The sequence below is a fragment of the Paroedura picta genome, chromosome 8 (assembly GCF_049243985.1).
Source record: "Paroedura picta isolate Pp20150507F chromosome 8, Ppicta_v3.0, whole genome shotgun sequence".
Taxonomy (NCBI): domain Eukaryota; kingdom Metazoa; phylum Chordata; class Lepidosauria; order Squamata; family Gekkonidae; genus Paroedura; species Paroedura picta.
The window spans coordinates 77,726,281-77,743,465 of NC_135376.1; the positions used below are offsets into that span (position 1 = coordinate 77,726,281).

Genomic DNA, 17,185 nt, shown 5'->3' on the forward strand with positions numbered 1-17,185 from the left:
AACTGCCTACAGCAGCAGTTCGCAATCTGGGGGTTGCAACCCCCCAAGGGGTTGTTTGGCCTTTCCCGGGTGGGTCGAGGAGGAGAAGACCAGCACCATGCTGTTGCCGCTGCCTCTCCTGTGATGCTGGCCTCCTCAGCGCCACTTCGGTAAGCTCCTAGGTGGCGTGGAGGAGGCCAGCGTCATGCTGCTGTTGCCACTATCACTGCTTTGCAACCCCTACAGCAGGAGAGACAGTGGCATATGGGCATGTGCACTGCCGCATGCACGCACACAAACACATGAGCGCACACACCGCCACCGCTGCCACCCCTGCTATAGGGCTCACGGAGAAGCGGTATTTGAGAACCGCTGGTCAACAGCAGGGGTAGTCAACCTGTGGTCTTCCAGATGTGCATGGACTACAATTCCCATGAGCCCCTACCAGCATTTGCTGGCAGGGGCTCATGGGAATTGTAGTCCATGAACATCTGGAGGACCACAGGTTGACTATCCCTGGTCTACAGGATACAAATCAAGATGGGCAGCTGTGTTAGTCTGTCTGGAGAAGTAGAAAAGAGCAAGAGTCTAGTAGCACCGTAAAGACAAGACCAAACAAAAGACGTGACAGGGCTTGAATTTTTGTGAGTTACCGCCACACTGAAGGAGTGAGCAGTGACTCACAGAAGCTCATACCCTGCCACAAATTTTGTTAGTCTGTAAGGTGCTACTGGACTCTTGCTCTTTTCTGTTGCAGGAAGTTGTTATGGATGAAGAAAATCACCAGAGAAGATTCCCAGTTCCCCCACCCAATGGGACATCTGGGAAGAGAGGGGTCCACTTCCTCTTCAGTAGCCCAGTTGCTGGAATCAATTTGTTTTGGCAGCAGCAGTAGCCAGGTTTTTTGATTTTTGTACCCCTTTGGGTAAAGCCCTTGAAAAACATGTTCAAGAAAGAGAAACAGGTTCTTCAACTTGGTCCAGTCTGAGGCCCTTGTTTTTCCATGGCAGGGGAATAGTGATCTCCAGAATTATTAAACACAGGGAAATAATTCTAGTACTAAAAGGTAATATGTAATGTGTGCAGTTTGAGCAGATTCTCTGGAAAAGTGGAATAGAAATCTTCTAAATTTCTATTTAGAGACAGCGTGGTATAGTGGGTATGAAGGGTCCGAAAATAAAGGCATCCAATTAAACAAATGTTTAGATATTTGCAACATTAATAGGAAATATTTGTGACATTGTTATATGTTTGACAGAAAGTAGAGAGCAGAAAGATACTGAAGGAGACTGTGTTAGCCGATTCAGCTTTTGAACAGCCCTCCTTCCTCCTTCTTTCACACAAGCATTCTCTCTCTGTCTGAGAGGCTTATGTAAAGATGAGCCCCAGGAGCTGGAGGATTTCACTGGTAAGATAATGGTTCATTAGATAAACGGATCTTAATTTAAAAAGATGTCAGAATGAAATGCAGGTAGATTAATGATATTATATTTTATAGTAAAAGGGAATGTTAGGAAAATGCTTGTGCCAGTATAAGAGAGATGATGCAAACATATTACCAGGGAAGAAGTGAAAGATCTGGTTTATGACAGGACTCATGGTATGTTTTATGGTGCATGTTCTAATGTTATGATTACATTATAGTTTACAGCTGACTCAAAATGGGTGGACTTCCTAATTTTTTTGTATAAATATAGGCAACTGTGAATGTTCTGCACACATTCTCTTCGATCTATAGGTCAGTGGTCCCCAACCTTTTTCCGGCTGGGGACCGGCGGGGCAACTGCCCCGCCCGCGCAGGGTGCATGTGCACCCACGCCCGTGCAGAGCACCCGCGCGCCCGTGCCGGACACGTGCCATGCACACATGTGCCATGCGCAGCCAAAATTGCGCATGCACTGCACTTTCCCGCATGCGCGGTTTCGACCACGCATGGCGCATGCGCGGCCAGGCCACGCATGCGCGATGCGAGGCGCGGCCCTGATTCCCTCTCCCCCCCTCCCGCAGTAAGGAGCTCCCCGGGCCTCAAGCTTGCGGCCCGGGGAAGTTTTTTACTGCAGGGGGGGCGGGGAGAGGGAACCGCGGCCCGGCGCCCTGGCCTTCGTGGCCCGGCACCGAGCAGAGGACCGCAGGTTGGGGACCACTGCTGTAGGTGATGATAGAATATATCCTTTGTGGTTCTTGGCCAATAAACTATATTGCTTTTCTGAGACCTTCCCTCCTTCCTGATTAGGATTTGGGAAGACAGAGGACACAAGAGTTAAAGAGTGATAGATTCTAAACTGGAGAACAGGATTTGATTTCCCATTCCTCCACGTGCAGTCAGCTGGGTGATCTTGAGCTAGTCACAGTCCTCTTAGAGCTGTTCTCGCTTATCAGTTCCCTTAAAGGTCTCTTAGCCCCACCCACCTCACAGGGTGCCTGTTGTGGGAAGAAGGAGGGAAAGATCTTTGTAAGCCACTTTCGAACGCCTTTGGGTAGTGAAAAACAGAGTATAAAAAAACAGCTCTTCTCTAAATAAATACTAGTTCCAAGAAGACACCCATCTGGTGTTCTGTATTCTTTTTAAAGGGAAAAATTGTTCTGTTTGGTCCTCTGTGTGTGTAGGCATATGCAACAGAATACCTATGTAATTTGTTATGTCTTGAAGAGACATGTAGTTGTTTCTCCCTCATGAGTACACAGGGTGTTTGGTCCAGGCAAGGGTCTGACCCAGGCCTTCTGTAAATCTTACTTGCTGTTTGAAATGGAACTTACTTTCACAACACCATGCTTAGGATAAGACTAAAATTTAGACTACACTCTATTCCACTAAAGAGCCTCTTGTGGCGCAGAGTGGTAAGGCAGCAGACATGCAGTCTGAAAACTCTGCCCATGAGGCTGGGTGTTCAATCCTAGCAGCCGGCTCAGGGTTGACTCAGCCTTCCATCCTTCTGAGGTTGGTAAAATGAGTACCCAGCTGCTTGCTGGGGGTAAACGGTAATGAAAGGGGAAGTCACTGGCAAAGGGGAAGGCGCTGGGCGTCACCCCAAGGGTCAGACATGACCCGATGCTTGCACAGGGGATACCTTTACCTTTACCTTTACCTTTAGCTACATGTTTAATATTACAATAAAATCAGAGTCCAGTAGCACCTTTCAGACCAACAAAGATTTATTCAGGGCATGAGCTTTCGAGTGCATGTACTCTTCCTCAGACCGACACGGCTACCCTTTACCTTTACTATTCCACTACGAGTTAATTGAACCATGCAGAATACTTGTTCTGGACTTCCATTCTGTCTCTGGTGGTCAGATGTTGGTAAGGAAAGAAAAGGGTATCAGACTTGTTTCTTGTTAGTGAAATGTTGCTGTTTCCTCAGACACCAGTTAAGAGAAAGCAACCATCCATCTAAGGCAGCAGCCCTGGTTTGCTTAAGTGCCTGTGTTCTGCAGGTGGTACAATACCTGGTTGGATGTTGGTGGGAGTGTAGAATGCTTTGGATTTTCGACAGCAGCAATCGTGACATTTCTGGCTCTACTTCTCTAGTGGCCAACAGGATATTGATGAAGTCCATGGGTGAGGGCTCATTGTCTAGTAGGATTTCTGCAGCAATCAGTCTTGAAGTCTTCGGATAGAGTTTCCAAATTTGATGGAAAATCCGATTCATTGCCATTTTAATCTAGTGGCAGAATGCAGGGGGGAAATTCAGTTCTTTTCCATGTCTCACCGTACAACATATCTATCTTCAGAATATTGGTTTTCTGTCATAATTTTTAACGTAAACCCCCAATGGATAATTGTCTGGCAACTAGGCTGGCATGATGATTTTCTAGATGCCAACGGATGACAATCCCAGGTTACAGGTTTCTCTATGTGCTAGTTTTCTATAGACAGGGGTTTTAAATAAAAAGATGAAGGGTATTCGATTTCATAGGCAAACATCATGCCATTCTTAACTATTTCTTTCCCTTATATATTTGGGAAACAGCCTCCTGGGAGGAGACTGTCCGGGGCCCTGTCCATCTAGGTCTACCCTGATTGGCCTTCCCCCTCCAGCTCCCACCCTCCCTCCTTGCCTGCCAGAAGCCTTGTGGCTGCGGCCTCCATTGTCGCCCACAAGGAGAGTGGCATTGACGGGGCTTTGTGTCCTGCAGGTAAGCTCCTGCTGGGAGAGAGCTGGTGGAGGAGTTTGGAGTCTCCCTGTGGGCCGCAAAGCTCTGTTACCACCGACAGGGGAGGGGGGCTTTCCACTCCCTTTGGCCTGCAAAGCGAGCCGCAGCCACCCTTTCATGCCCTCCTGCCTGCCACCCCTTTCAAAGCCCATTTTAAAACGGGCTTTGATACTAGTTTACATTATATTTGGGTTGCTAGTTACAACCAGCACCTGTGGATGCTCAAAACAAACATTGACTTAAGAGTTCTAAACTGGCTCACTTTTTTGGTGCTGCTGGTTGGGACTGGGTGCAGGCGTGTGAGTAAGCATTCTATGGCCTCTGCAACCAAGAGACACTCCCTTGCCTTCCATGTGAGTGAGGCTTGATGACATCCTTGGTCCATGACTGGTTGCTTCATTATTCTCTTACGTTGCACAATTTGTATCTCCTTGGGGAGGAGGAGGTCCCCTAAACATGATGTTTAGGGCATATGAGATTCTGGGTGCTGTATCATTTTATATATTGAAATACCCATTTAGAAAAATCTCAAGTCAAGTTTCAGCACTGGGAACACTCAGACCAGCTTCACGGAGATCAACAGATCTAACTCTGTAACTAACAGAGAATATTTGTATTTTGATGCCTGTCTTTAACATTTATATTACATGACCCATGCTTTTTCCTGAACACAGAGTTGCATCCTCCACCTTTCCTAGCTTGGGAAGTGAGGTGGGGGGGGGGGACACACATCAGCCTGTAATCAGGTCTAACAGGCAAAGGGAGATGGAGAAGCAGCAGGTAGAATTTTTCATAAGAGTTCAAGAAAGAAAGCATAAATGTTCTGAGATTTCAAAATGGGTTCACTGTTTAGGTGCTACTTGACAGGCCCCTGGTCCCCTGTCCCCCCTGCTGCCCCGGCCCCTTCCACCATCCTGCTTCTTCCTCAAGAGCTCTGGAAGGAGGAGGAGAAGGGGTTTCTATCACCGTAATCCCCCTCCTCCAAATGAACACTTGAGAGTTTGCTGCTTCTCTCTCTCTCTCTCTCTCTCTCTCTCTCTCTCTCTCTCTCTCTCTCTCTCTCTGAACTTGGTGTCTGACTCATTCCATCTCTTCAGTGCTCATGGTTGCTTCTTCCTCCCACTTTATCCCTCTCCCTTTATCCTGGATCAGACACTGGGGGCTGCATGTGCTGCTCTGCACTATCTGGGAGGGGGCAGGGCAGCTGTAGTTGGTGTTGCTGTCATCCACCTTTGGTAGCTACTAGTTCCCTGACAGTAGGGCACTTCATCACCTTGCCTGGGCCCTCCAGGAATACCGGGGCTGGACACTGCTGGTTGGAACAGGAGTGCAGGTGTGTGAGAAAGGGAAATGGAGAAGAAGCAGGTAGAATCTTCTAGAACAGTTCAAGAAAAAAGAAACAGGTGCATGGAATCGGTGGCATTGCTTTCTGCCAGACACTAAATACAGGAAGAACTGAACTGCTCCTGCACTTCTATTACCAGGTACTTGGGACATTCGGTTAAATTTTAAACTTCTAAGGAGGGGAAAACCTTGCCTTGTAGCAAAGCCATCTCATACCTGGCTGGTAATATGCTGCGTGGAGTACCTTTGCAGTGCAGAGAGGGCTGCTGCTGAGACAGATGCAGAGCCCTCCTCCGCATAATCCAGGAGGATGGGAATGGCGTCTGGGAGCAGAGCATTCTTCAGGGCTAGCAAATAAATCACCCTCTCGGCATTGTCTCTGGTGCGTTCGAGACTTTGCAGGATAGTCTCCATTCCAGTTTCTACTTCCTGTTTTATTGGAGAGAAGGGAATGGGCAAATACAAAAGAGGAGGGCAGTAAAGCAAGACCAACCCAAACCCAAATGATCAGTGCTGAGAGCCGGAGGTCTCTTGGTACTAACATGATGGAGCTTGCCCTTACCTTCAGCCCACAAAGGTTCATCCGACACAGCTTGCCAACCAAAGTGCCAATGACCAGGTTTCCTGTTTCCCAGATGCCTGCGTCTAGTTTCTTCCCATTCATCTTATCCTGGACGAGGAGGAAAAGGTGGCCATAAAAAGAGAAAAAAAGGAATTATGTGCAATCCCTTTAAAAAAATATTATTATTTGATTTTTAGTGAGAACAATATATACTCCATAAAAGGGTATACATAACAGGGTACAAGAGCAACATGTCTATTTGAACCATAAGAACCCTATAAAATTAGGAGCTCTATTTCTCACATTTAGCTTCTCTGCACAATCCTAGGCCATTCTGTGGGCCTATCCGCACCCGTTAAATGTAGTGAAATGCTCACCTTAGGTAGTCGTTATATTCCGGCTGCTCCACATGACATCGCGAACATCCAGCATTCAGGCAGTAAACAGCTCACTACATCCTCCATTTTAAAGCACTAGTTGGGGAATTGCATAAAGTGGATTCCCTGACCTAAAAAGCATGAGCTACAGGACAGCAACCAGCAGGCCACCAGCCAAAGAAATGTATGGAAGCAAAGAAGCGCTATCTCCACCTCCAATGTCCCGCCCTCACACCCACCTCCCTCTCCCTTCTCCCGGGGATGGGATTTTTTTTTTAAGCAAACTGCCTGGAGCAACAAATAGGCATACAAGTGTACAGGAAAAGCCAAAAATATTTTTTCCCCAAAGTTGTGACACAAAGCATGCCTTTCTAACCCCCCCTCCAAAAAAAAATCAGGATTTTTTTTTAAGTATCAAGTGATTCCATAAGGGGTGGCATTATAAAAAGCAATATGCACCTATGATTAGACACATAGGCGTTTCAACAGAGAAGTATTGAATTAAAAAATTAGCAGGCATCGCAGGCTATTTAAAAAGGGGGATTGGCTGCCTGGCTTGATTGACAGGCGGAAGAGAGTTGTGTGTAAAGTGCATTGCACTCTTCTGTCATTTCCAGCAGGCAATGTGGAGTGTAAGAAGCACAAAAAGGTGGCTGACGAAAGTGAGACAGCAAGAAGGTGAGGAATGGCTGGAGGTGCTATAATATTTAGTGCTATGCCATTACGCTGGCATAACGCTATTTTTTTGGATGGATCCAGTTCCCCTTTTTCAAGTTGAGTAATCAGCATATGAAACTGACACACATACAATTGTGAACAAATCCCAATAGACCACTATATGTATTCCAGGTCCCTTGAGGGGGCTAGATTCATTCACTCACTACATAGGTGTTTTCTCCTCCATCCTGGCATCCTACATAGGGGCTATCCTCTTTTAACCTGGCAATAATCCTGGGAGGTATGTTCGATTGACAGCTAATGACTAAGTTAAGGTCCCTCAGTGAGCTAAATAGGCAAACGGGAATAGGAACCTGGGTTTCCCCTCTGGAACACTGACTGACTTCATGGCACTCACTGGTTCTCCTTCATAAAGAATCAAAATTGTAAATGAGAAGAACAGCTAATAACAGGACGAGAAGCAAGCAGGAATGTCTCCTACTTACTAGCACCAAACTGAACAGCTCCTTGGAAGGCCGAGGGGATAATGCTGCTGCATAGAGGAACTTCTCCAGCAAGGGCGTTTGCTTCTTACTCTCAAAATCTAGAAATTCAGATAGTGCCATCAAAGATGTTGGTGACTGGGCAGCCACTGCAGCCTCTACATAGAAGGAACTAAAATGAGAGAGGAAGGGAGGATCAGGTGGACAGAACATTGTGGAGCACTTGAGATTTTCAAGCCAATTGCAAATACCAAAACTTGTACATCAGTATCAATTAGAGGAGTGGTTACAACCGTTACAGTATCAGTTGAAGGATATAATGCATATCAGACCTGCACAACTTGTGAATCCACCAACCTGCAGATATCCTGTTACCTGTGTATTGTGGTATACTTTCCCTACCCAAGTCTTTGGCAACACTAGCAGGAACTGTAATGTGCCTCTTCTGGGCCATCATATGAGTTGTGTGCTGCATTTAGCAGGTCTGGCCTGGTGCATATTTGCAGTCATGGGTACCTAACAGCCATGAGAAAGTAAATGTGTTCCTGGTGATGATCCAAACAACTGATTGAGCGCTAACAGAAAGAGATTATTGGAGTGGATTACTGGGTGGAGATTATTGCCATTGGCTTGCTGCTGTTATGAACTAGAAGAAGTTAAAGATCAGAAGGATAGTATTACCCAGTTAAGGAAATGATAATCAGTTAATCACATGAGCTTTAAGGAATGAATCAATTAAATCTGTGTATGCATAAAACAATAGAAAATAGTATGTCCCTTGCTTTTTAGATGAGCATACATTATACTAGGCACTGTCATAGAAGAGCCATCCCCTCCTCTGTAGCAGAAAGGGAATTCTGCTTTTAGCAAAAAAGATGGTGCATCCTGGCCTTGATTTTGTAAGCACTCACACCAAGCTTTTAGTTATAAAATGATCTTGCCATATTTATTTTCTGCCAAAGAAGGAATATTAGTATTTCCAACGGATAGGTCAGATAGTCCCATTAATATAACTTAGACTCTTTGAACTGTTAGCTCAAACCCCTGTTCTGAAGTAACCAAGACTTCTCCCAAATATACTCCTGCCCTTCCTGGTTATACCTCCCTCTTGTTTTAAAAACAATCCCAGGAGGACTTGAAGCTCCACTCTTCCTCAGCCAGTCAGGTAACATATAGTAACAGCTTCATTCCCTCTTCCCAAGCCTTGAAAGATAATTATCTTTTATCTTTTTACTTAAAAGCCCTATAGCCAGAGTCAGAACCTGCCACCAAATGGTATTCTGTAGGTTCTTTGCCTTCCCATGTGCAGTATCCTTCTGGGCTCAGTTCCAATATGCTTTTGCTCCTTTCATACGCTGGAATTGCTAGATGTGTCCCCATTGACTCATCATGTGTCTCCATCCTCTTTTGGCTCATGTGATTTTGTCCTTGCAGCATGAATCCTTTGTTCTGCCTTCTAGATGTTCAGGTGGTTGTAACTTTGCCTTTGGAACTGTACCTTAGCTGATTTGACACAAATATTGCCCATATTTTACTCTGTTACAATACTTGGTCAATCTATATGCTTTAGGCACAGTGTGTGAGAAGGTTTTTAGACTATTTAGTTCCTTATAGTAGTCTTTACAATGCTAGGTATTATTGCTGTGCGTTCTATATTATTTCAACAGCTTGCATTTGCTTATGCTCCTGCTCAGCTGTATTACTGTCTTCTGTATATTCTGTTAGTTTTCATTCTCTCCAGACTCTCAGTATTCCTTTCAAACCTTTCCACTTTGTCAGCAGGTCCCTTGGAGACATTGGTGTGGATCACTGCCCAGGTTGGAGGGCACTTCCAGGAGTGGACTTTTTTACTTACACCCCATCTTTACTTACACCATATTCTCTGGTGCTTTCTTCAGCAGGACAACAATGTCTCTCTTGTTTGCATCACGTAACATTTGGACAAGTCTGTGAAATTTCCGAGTGGTTGATGCCTTAGAGACATCTATTTTGATTTTCTTTTTACCAAGCAATTTCAAGTAGTTCCTCGGCTGAAAAACAAAGATGTAAAAATGTCCAGTGTTCCAAAATGTAATCATGCCCTGACTACACAGGCATTTGAGCATGAGAGCTAAACTATATTATAGCTTCTGCTACAGGGGCTTGTAGACACATTTGGGCTTGGAAGTCTCTGTGGGAACTCATTTCCAAACTAGCTGCAGAGGCCTTATTCTCCCCAGGCCTCTGAATTAGCCTGTGGTGTTGCTATAAAGCTGTTGTTGAGTGAAGAATGTCAGAGTGAGCCTGCATTATTCTCAAGATACTGTACTGAGGGCCTGCTTTTTTTCTCTGGTTGAGTAAGGCAAACTGGCACATGAGGATCAGGACTTTGGAGAGCCCTGAAAAAAGGCGCTAGTACCCAGTAATGGTGATTAGCAATGCACACACAAAAGTCCTATGTAAGGCCACAGAAAAGAAATCTTTTCTACTTCCTACTTCCTTCCACTACTCTGAAGGAAAGTATAAAAAAATGAACAGTGTCAAGTGACAAAACTTTCCTTCAGTGGTAGCCTTTCAAACTGAACTTAGATTACGGCTGTTTGTGCTTCCCAAATAAACAATCAGACAAACTCTGTACCCATAGAAAAAGAATACGACAGGACAACATTCCCTGCTTGGCATGCAAGCTCCCTGTGTGTGAGATTTTGTCTTCATGGGAGAGCAGTGAAGTGCCTGACCCTACACCTCTAAGTCTAAAATAGTCTAATCCAAGATAAAAAAAAACCCAAACCCTTTACCATTTGATTCTGTTGGCTGTATAAACTGGCCTTGAATATGGGGAAGTTAAAACATTCCCAAGATTGATTAATATTCTGCTTATTCATTTTACTTAGATTGATCTGTTTGTTCTGATGCTTTTCTTGAGGGCCAAAAATGATCTGAAACTAATTTGGAATTTATTCATGGGAATATAGATACCGCTCCCGCAGTAGACCTTAGATTCACAGCCGTGAGCAACATGAAGGGAACCAAAGGATGAGCTCTTGATATTAAAATATCCCGAGAGAGTTTCTAGGCTGGGTCCCTGTACTCTTACTTAGCATATGGGTTAATTTAGACCTAGGTAAGGGTTTTGCTGCTACTCACTGTTGGGCATTGCCTGCAGATCCTCTTGGAAGGCTCACTCGCTATATCAGTGGGCTGAGGTTTCTCCAATATGGCAGCCAGTGCTTCCTGAAGACTCTTCCCAGGTAATTCTTTTGATCCAGGCTCTTGAGTCACAAGCTCAAGATGTTGCCTAAGGAAAGAAAAGAAGCCAATGATGATAAGAGCTTTTGTCTCCACTTGGTTGTGTGAATAGTCCAATCATGTTTCAGTATGCTGAAGTCAAGAGAAAGAGATATATAAGTGGGTAAAGAGGAAAAGCTGGGTTTTTATACCCCACTTTTCATTACCTGAAGAAGTCCCGAAAAAGGTTACAAACGCCTTTCCCTTCCTCACCCCACAACAGACACCTTGTGGGTTCGGTGGGGCTAAGAGCATAGTTCTGTGAGAACAGCTCTAAGAAAATGTGACTGATCCAAGGTCACCTACTGGCTGCACATGGAGGAGAGGGGAATCACTCAGCTCTCCAGATTAGAGTCCATTGCTGTTTAGCCACTACATCATGCTGGCTCTCCAAGCCCTTGGAGGTTTTCATAGATCTAAGAGATAATATGCTGGGAGGTCATTGCACGGAGCTCCCAGCTTTTTCCTAAATGCATAAGGGATCAACTTGGGAACATGACCAAGTAGAGTGGCACCTTGAGATCTCTTGTAATTACAACTGATGTCCAGGCAGTAGAGATTAGTTCCCCTGGAGAAAATGGCTACCTTGGAGGTGGACTCCATGGCATTATACCCTGATGAGGTCTTTTCCTTCCCCAGGCTCCACCCCCACAACCTCCATGTATTTCCTGACCCAGCGCTGGCAACCCAAAGGTCATCCTTTGACATGGAGGGCAGCAAGATTACTTAGGACTCCATTTTCTAACCTTATTAATATGGTGTCATTAAGCGTCTTACATTCAGGCTCTGTTGAAGGAATCAATGTGGGACCTACCTGGAGGTGATGTTGATGCCAATGGAGGATTTCAGACTTAGTGAGATCACATGGTTTTCTTCAGCCAATGCAGATTTGAGGAGACTTCCTTCCATAGAATAAAGACTTTTACTTGTTGGTTGCCACAGGAGTCCAAAAATCTGTGGAAAGTAAGGGTCGCCCCCTCTCCATTATCCTTTTTAGTGTTGTATACGTTTGAAAGATGTTCATTTATTTATTTCATCTGTGGAATTCTCCTCTCTGATATTTCTGTGCAGTATTTATTTTATATATTTATTTAAAAAATTGATACAGTAACAGCCAAACTAATGCTTACACCTGAGAACGCTCAACACTATGATTAAAATAATCTTCACTAGGATACCATGGAGGGCCCATATTAGACTGGTACTGCAGCAGTTGCATTGACTCCCTGTGGAGTTCAAGGTTTTTGGTTCTTACCTTTAAGGTCATACACAGTCTGGGCCCTGCATATCTAAGGGACCTCCTATCTGAATATGTCCCTCAGAAGACACTTTGCTCTGCAACATCTAATTGCCTGGTAATCCCCAGCCCAAAAGAGGTCTGACTTGCCCTGGCCTGGTGGAATAAGCTCCCTGGTGACATGGGGACTCTAGTGGAATGCACATAATTCTGTATGGCCTGTAAGATGGAGCTCTTCCACGGGGCCTACGGTTGAGGCCAGTTTGGAAAAAAAATGAACAATATGGGCCTCTCCCTCTGCAACCCAATAGCTCATTGCCTGCCCCAATCAGAAGAACTCTTGGGGATTACCAACCATCTTGTAAACTAACCTATTATTCTAATTAAGTGTTTTAATTGCATTGTAACTTAACTGTATTGTATTTTAACATTGTTGTAAACTGCCCTGAAGATGGTTGTGATGGGTGAACCAAATGAGATGAGCACCCATAATCAGTTTTTAGATTTTCTGTCTTTAAAACACATACAGTGGGTCTACCAACCTTTCTTCAAGAAGGGTATCACTAGGGAAAAGAGCCATTTTGCTACTCCCCACCCCACCCCATCTTTCCTGAATTGCTGTGATAGAAACTATACTGATTTTTCACCAGGTATTTCCTTTGAGAACCAGGCTCAGAACCAGGCTCAGTGAAATGTCACAGGTTAGAATTATCTTATTGATTAATTGGGATTGAGGTTTTATTGATTAGAATGTTTTACCGGTTTTATATGTATGGGGTTTTATTGATATGTAAACCGCCATGAGCCAGTACCTATGGGAGTGTCATTATATAAAAAGGTAAAGGTATCCCCTGTGCAAGCACCGGGTCATGTCTGACCCTTGGGGTGACACCCTCTAGCGTTTTCATGGCAGACTCAATACGGGGTGGTTTGCCAGTGCCTTCCCCAGTCATTACCATTTACCCCCCAACAAGCTGGGTACTCATTTTACCGACCTCGGAAGGATGGAAGGCTGAGTCAGCCTTGAGCCGGCTGCTGGGATTGAACACCCAGCCTCATGGGCAGAGCTTTCAGACTGCATGTCTGCTGCCTTACCACTCTGCACCACAAGAGGCTCTTGTCATTATATAAATACAACAAATAAATAATTAAATTTTAATGTGAGAATGGTCTTTTAATTTGTGTATACCCTAGAGTAGCGATCCCCAACCTGTGGGCCGCGGACCACATGTGGTCCTTAGACTAATTGGAGGTGGGCCCCGAAGGACGCTTTCTCCGCCCCCCCCCGGCCCTTTACTTCACCCCCCCCCGGCCCTTTACAACACACTTCGGGTGTTATTGTCTCCCATCACTCCCACTCTCGTTGCAGAGAAACAAGCTCAGGGTTCCCATTGATTTGTCATTGTCATGAGTTAAAATTTCCATGAAAATAAAATGTTCTTTAAGTTCATTGTTGTGGCGTGTCTGTATCTTATTTTGAAGGGATATTTAAACATTTACCATAGCAATCAGAGAGCGTTAGGGCAGTGGTTGAGAGCAGAGGAGTAAACTACCCCCCCCACCGGGCCTCAGTAAAAGGTGTTGAGTGGTCCCCGGTGATAAAAAGGTTGGGGACCACTGCCCTAGAGCAAAAGTTCTGTGGAGAAAGTTCTTCCATCATATCAACAATCTAATATTTCCTCTTCCTCCCTTCTGATAGTCTCCTTTCAGCCTTCCGACAAATCCAGTACTTCTAGCCCTCTGCTCTGTCTACTGATCAGATTTGCTGAGGAACGGGGTTTTGATTTGGGAGCAGATCACAGATTCTTCAAGCAGAGAGCACCCAAACTTCACAATCAGAAATGATTTGAAGTAAGTCTGAAATAGTTTCAAAATGGTGGTATTTTCAAAATGTCACGCACATTAAATAATGCATTTTCAATTAGCTTTGCAACTGGAATTTAATGTGTGAAATGGCATTGCTGAAGTGTATTGAAACTGCATTATAGAGCATGTGTGAAAGCAGGTGGTAAGAGAAAAGAAGTAATATTGGAAGAAACAGTAAAATAAATGGACTTGCTTTGTTGACAGAGCTGAATCCAAATTTTGGTCTTCTGCAGCTATGAAGGTCTTTTGTCTTCAGAATAGAATTATTGGAGATGGTGTAGGTTACTTGACAACTTCCAGAAATGTCCTCCTGAACAAGACAAATAGTACAGGATGAAATGAGTTCTTGGTTTAGCATTGCATGTTTCATTGTGACTGCTTTGATGGTACCACACTGAGTTGGAGGGGCTCATTCTGTATACATTGGATAATGCACATTTGATGCACCTTGGAAGTAGATGTTCCTGTTTCACACAGGAACATCCAGCTGCAAAAGCACATTGCAAGTGCATCTTTCAATGTGTGTGAAATGTATTACTCTTCATCCACATTATTTTATAAGTAGGATTCTGGGATTCAATGCCATTTAAAAAATCTACTTCCCCAATAAACTGGCCTGGAGACTATGACCTACTCTTCCTCGTTTATTCAGCAGGATCCACAATGGGAAAAACAAAGTAAGTGCAGAATCAGCCCAGGATTCTTGGTGACATAAAATTTCATTATTTACCTCAGTTGTTTTTCCAGGATGTGTCTGAAACTGGAGAAGGCTGGCGAGGCCTCGCTTCAGTTCCAAAGTTAGAGGACTTCTGGCTTTGTTCTCATAAAAGCCTTCAACCTGCAAAGTGAAAGTCAAGTTCTATGAGGAAGAATCCATATGAAACTGAGAAAAGAGTCACAAGAAAATTTGGCATGCTACAAAGCCTCAGTGAACCAATGACTAATTCTTATTTCTTCTCTTTGCTACCTTTTCTGGAATACCTGTGGTATAAAGTGGTAGACACTATAGGTCAGTTTTGTGCAACTGTAAGAACTATGGAAAACATCAGGGTTTGTTTTTTTTTGCTATCTATGTGTCAGGGATACATGCTAGTGGTAGAACAAGTAAAACTCAATCTTGGCACAGTTGTGTGCAGAATGCTCCGTACTGTGGAGGCAATAATTTCATTTCGGTGCATCTGAAGAGCCAGTCTTTCACAAACGGGTTTTAATGAATGTTCTTCCCTATGGATATGTAGTGGGGGCTGAGCTGTGTGTATACTATCATGTATCAATATACTATCATGTATATTGTATAACATCTGATAAACAACCATTCTAGCTATAAACATCAAGGACTGATGACTAGTCCTAGCCTATTTTTAACTAAGAAGCATGTAAAAGCACAAAATGATTGAGACATTGAACTATTACACGGTGATCACATATACCATCACTGCAGTCTCCTTCTCTGAGCTTTGAGTGGTTAGACTGTGGGGGTGGAGGGGGCATTGCTTTTTTGCTAGCAGGGAGTCGCCACTAAGGCTGCAGTTACTCCCACCAGCTGGTGGAAACCAGTCTTTATAGACTCTGAAGAGTTTCTCTTACTGGGGTTACTGCTAGGCAAATCAAGATTACCGTCCCACTAAGTAAGGGTGACTGTAACTCATCTGCATCTTGAAGAATGCTGGCTAACTTGCGTGAATCAGAAGTCAGAATGAAAACAAGATTATTAACATACACCAAGAAATATTAACATACCTTGCCATGATCCCAGTGAAGGAAAATGGGCTGCTGCAATTCAGTGATGTTTGGAGAAACCTCTTTGGAGGGACTGTTGCTAATAGTCTGACTCTTCCTCTGTTCTGGCTTGTGATGGACTTGAAGGTTATGTATCTAAGTTACACGAATGAACAGAAGGACATTAGGAAGATTCAGTGCACGTAGTGTGGATTCTGATAGTCACAGGCCTCAAGGGAAGTGACCTTACGCCATCATATTTATGTATGTATGTATTTATTTAAGCACTTTCCACATTTTGGCCAAAATACCAGAGCATTGCTGTGATGTGGTGCATGTGAGAAGTGATGATGCCACATTGCGGTCAGTTAAATATAAATGGTCTGAATCAGCTGAATTGCTGAATCAGTGGAATCACTGAAGAGGGGACATGAAGGGACACTTTCTCCCATTTTTCCCATCCTCTCTCCCTCCCCATGTTTTTCTGATGAGTAAAATGGCAATTTTGGGGAGTACTGAGAAAAGCCTTCTGTGAAACATTTTGTCTTTTAGATCAAATGAAATGCTTTTAACAACAAGGTGGGCAAGCTGTAAATGTATACAGTTCTTAAATCCAAGACACATTTTTGCACCTAGGATACCTTATCAGCTACCATGTTACAGCTGATCATGACATCTGCAGGGCTGCCATGAACAGCTATAATGCAGGGGGCCTGCTGTGTTTAAATGTTTCCCCCTTCCTTGGCAGGCTGGCAGGGAGCGTTTAAAGGGACCAGGACCCTGCGTTACAGCTGACAGCCCCACCGCTGTAACGTGGCCCATGCCCCCTTTCAATACTCCCACCTAGCTTCACAGGCTGCAACGGGTTTTATTGCTAGTAGTAGTAGTAGTAGTAGTAGCAGCAGCAGCAGCAGCAGCAGCAGCAGTAATAATAAATAACAACAGCAGCGACAACTACAATAATCCAATAATCTAGTGCCTGAACTGGGAGTTCTGACTTCTTTTCTACATGTGTAACCACTAAAACTGATTAACATTCCAGTACCATGCATGTAAAGGGTGACAGGGGGAAGCATCCTTTTCCTACTTTGTTAGATCATGGGGAAAATAAATCTTCTGTTCTGGCCTCACTCTTCTGCTGGCTGCATGGCTTGAAATCTAGGCTCCAGTGACAGCTAGCAGCTAAGCCAAGGCTGACTCCCCTCCCTCCCACCCCATGAGCCACGGAGCTGTCCAGGGCCCTTCCCCGCCTCATGTTTCTGCCAGCTGCATGGCCAGATGTCTATTCCCCAGCAGAGGCCAGCAGCTAGACCCCAATATGATGATAACATCTAGTTCTATAACTTTGTTCTGCTGTTTCAGATTGATATGGCTCTCCACCTTAACCCACTTGCATAGTTCATTAGTGTAACCTCAGGATATGTCCACCCCTGAGGCAAAGCTTAAGGTTTTGGTCAGCTATCTGAGGCAGAAGAAACTGAATCTGAGTCAAGAAAAGATAGGGGTGATGCTGGTCAGGA

The 17,185-nt window shown here is 44.4% G+C and overlaps 1 protein-coding gene and 1 long non-coding RNA gene across 2 annotated transcripts in view; one reads left to right on the top strand and one right to left on the bottom strand.

Annotated features, from left to right (window-relative positions):
• The window catches only part of LOC143843825 (microsomal triglyceride transfer protein large subunit-like), a 33,473-nt gene that overhangs the window by 13,177 nt on the left and 3,111 nt on the right, over window positions 1-17,185 (bottom strand). The window contains exons 3-12 of the mRNA XM_077350496.1: window positions 15,687-15,821; window positions 14,677-14,784; window positions 14,140-14,256; window positions 11,658-11,797; window positions 10,703-10,853; window positions 9,449-9,606; window positions 7,580-7,748; window positions 6,040-6,147; window positions 5,694-5,906; window positions 3,426-3,640 (exon numbers count right to left, since the gene is read on the bottom strand). Coding sequence (XP_077206611.1) covers window positions 3,426-3,640; window positions 5,694-5,906; window positions 6,040-6,147; window positions 7,580-7,748; window positions 9,449-9,606; window positions 10,703-10,853; window positions 11,658-11,797; window positions 14,140-14,256; window positions 14,677-14,784; window positions 15,687-15,821 — 1,514 coding nt within the window. The remainder of the gene's footprint in view (window positions 1-3,425; window positions 3,641-5,693; window positions 5,907-6,039; window positions 6,148-7,579; window positions 7,749-9,448; window positions 9,607-10,702; window positions 10,854-11,657; window positions 11,798-14,139; window positions 14,257-14,676; window positions 14,785-15,686; window positions 15,822-17,185) is intronic.
• On the top strand, window positions 1,328-13,819 carry LOC143843827 (uncharacterized). The gene is made up of 3 exons (XR_013233705.1): window positions 1,328-1,387; window positions 12,731-12,781; window positions 13,780-13,819. It is a non-coding gene; the product is annotated as an uncharacterized LOC143843827 (long non-coding RNA).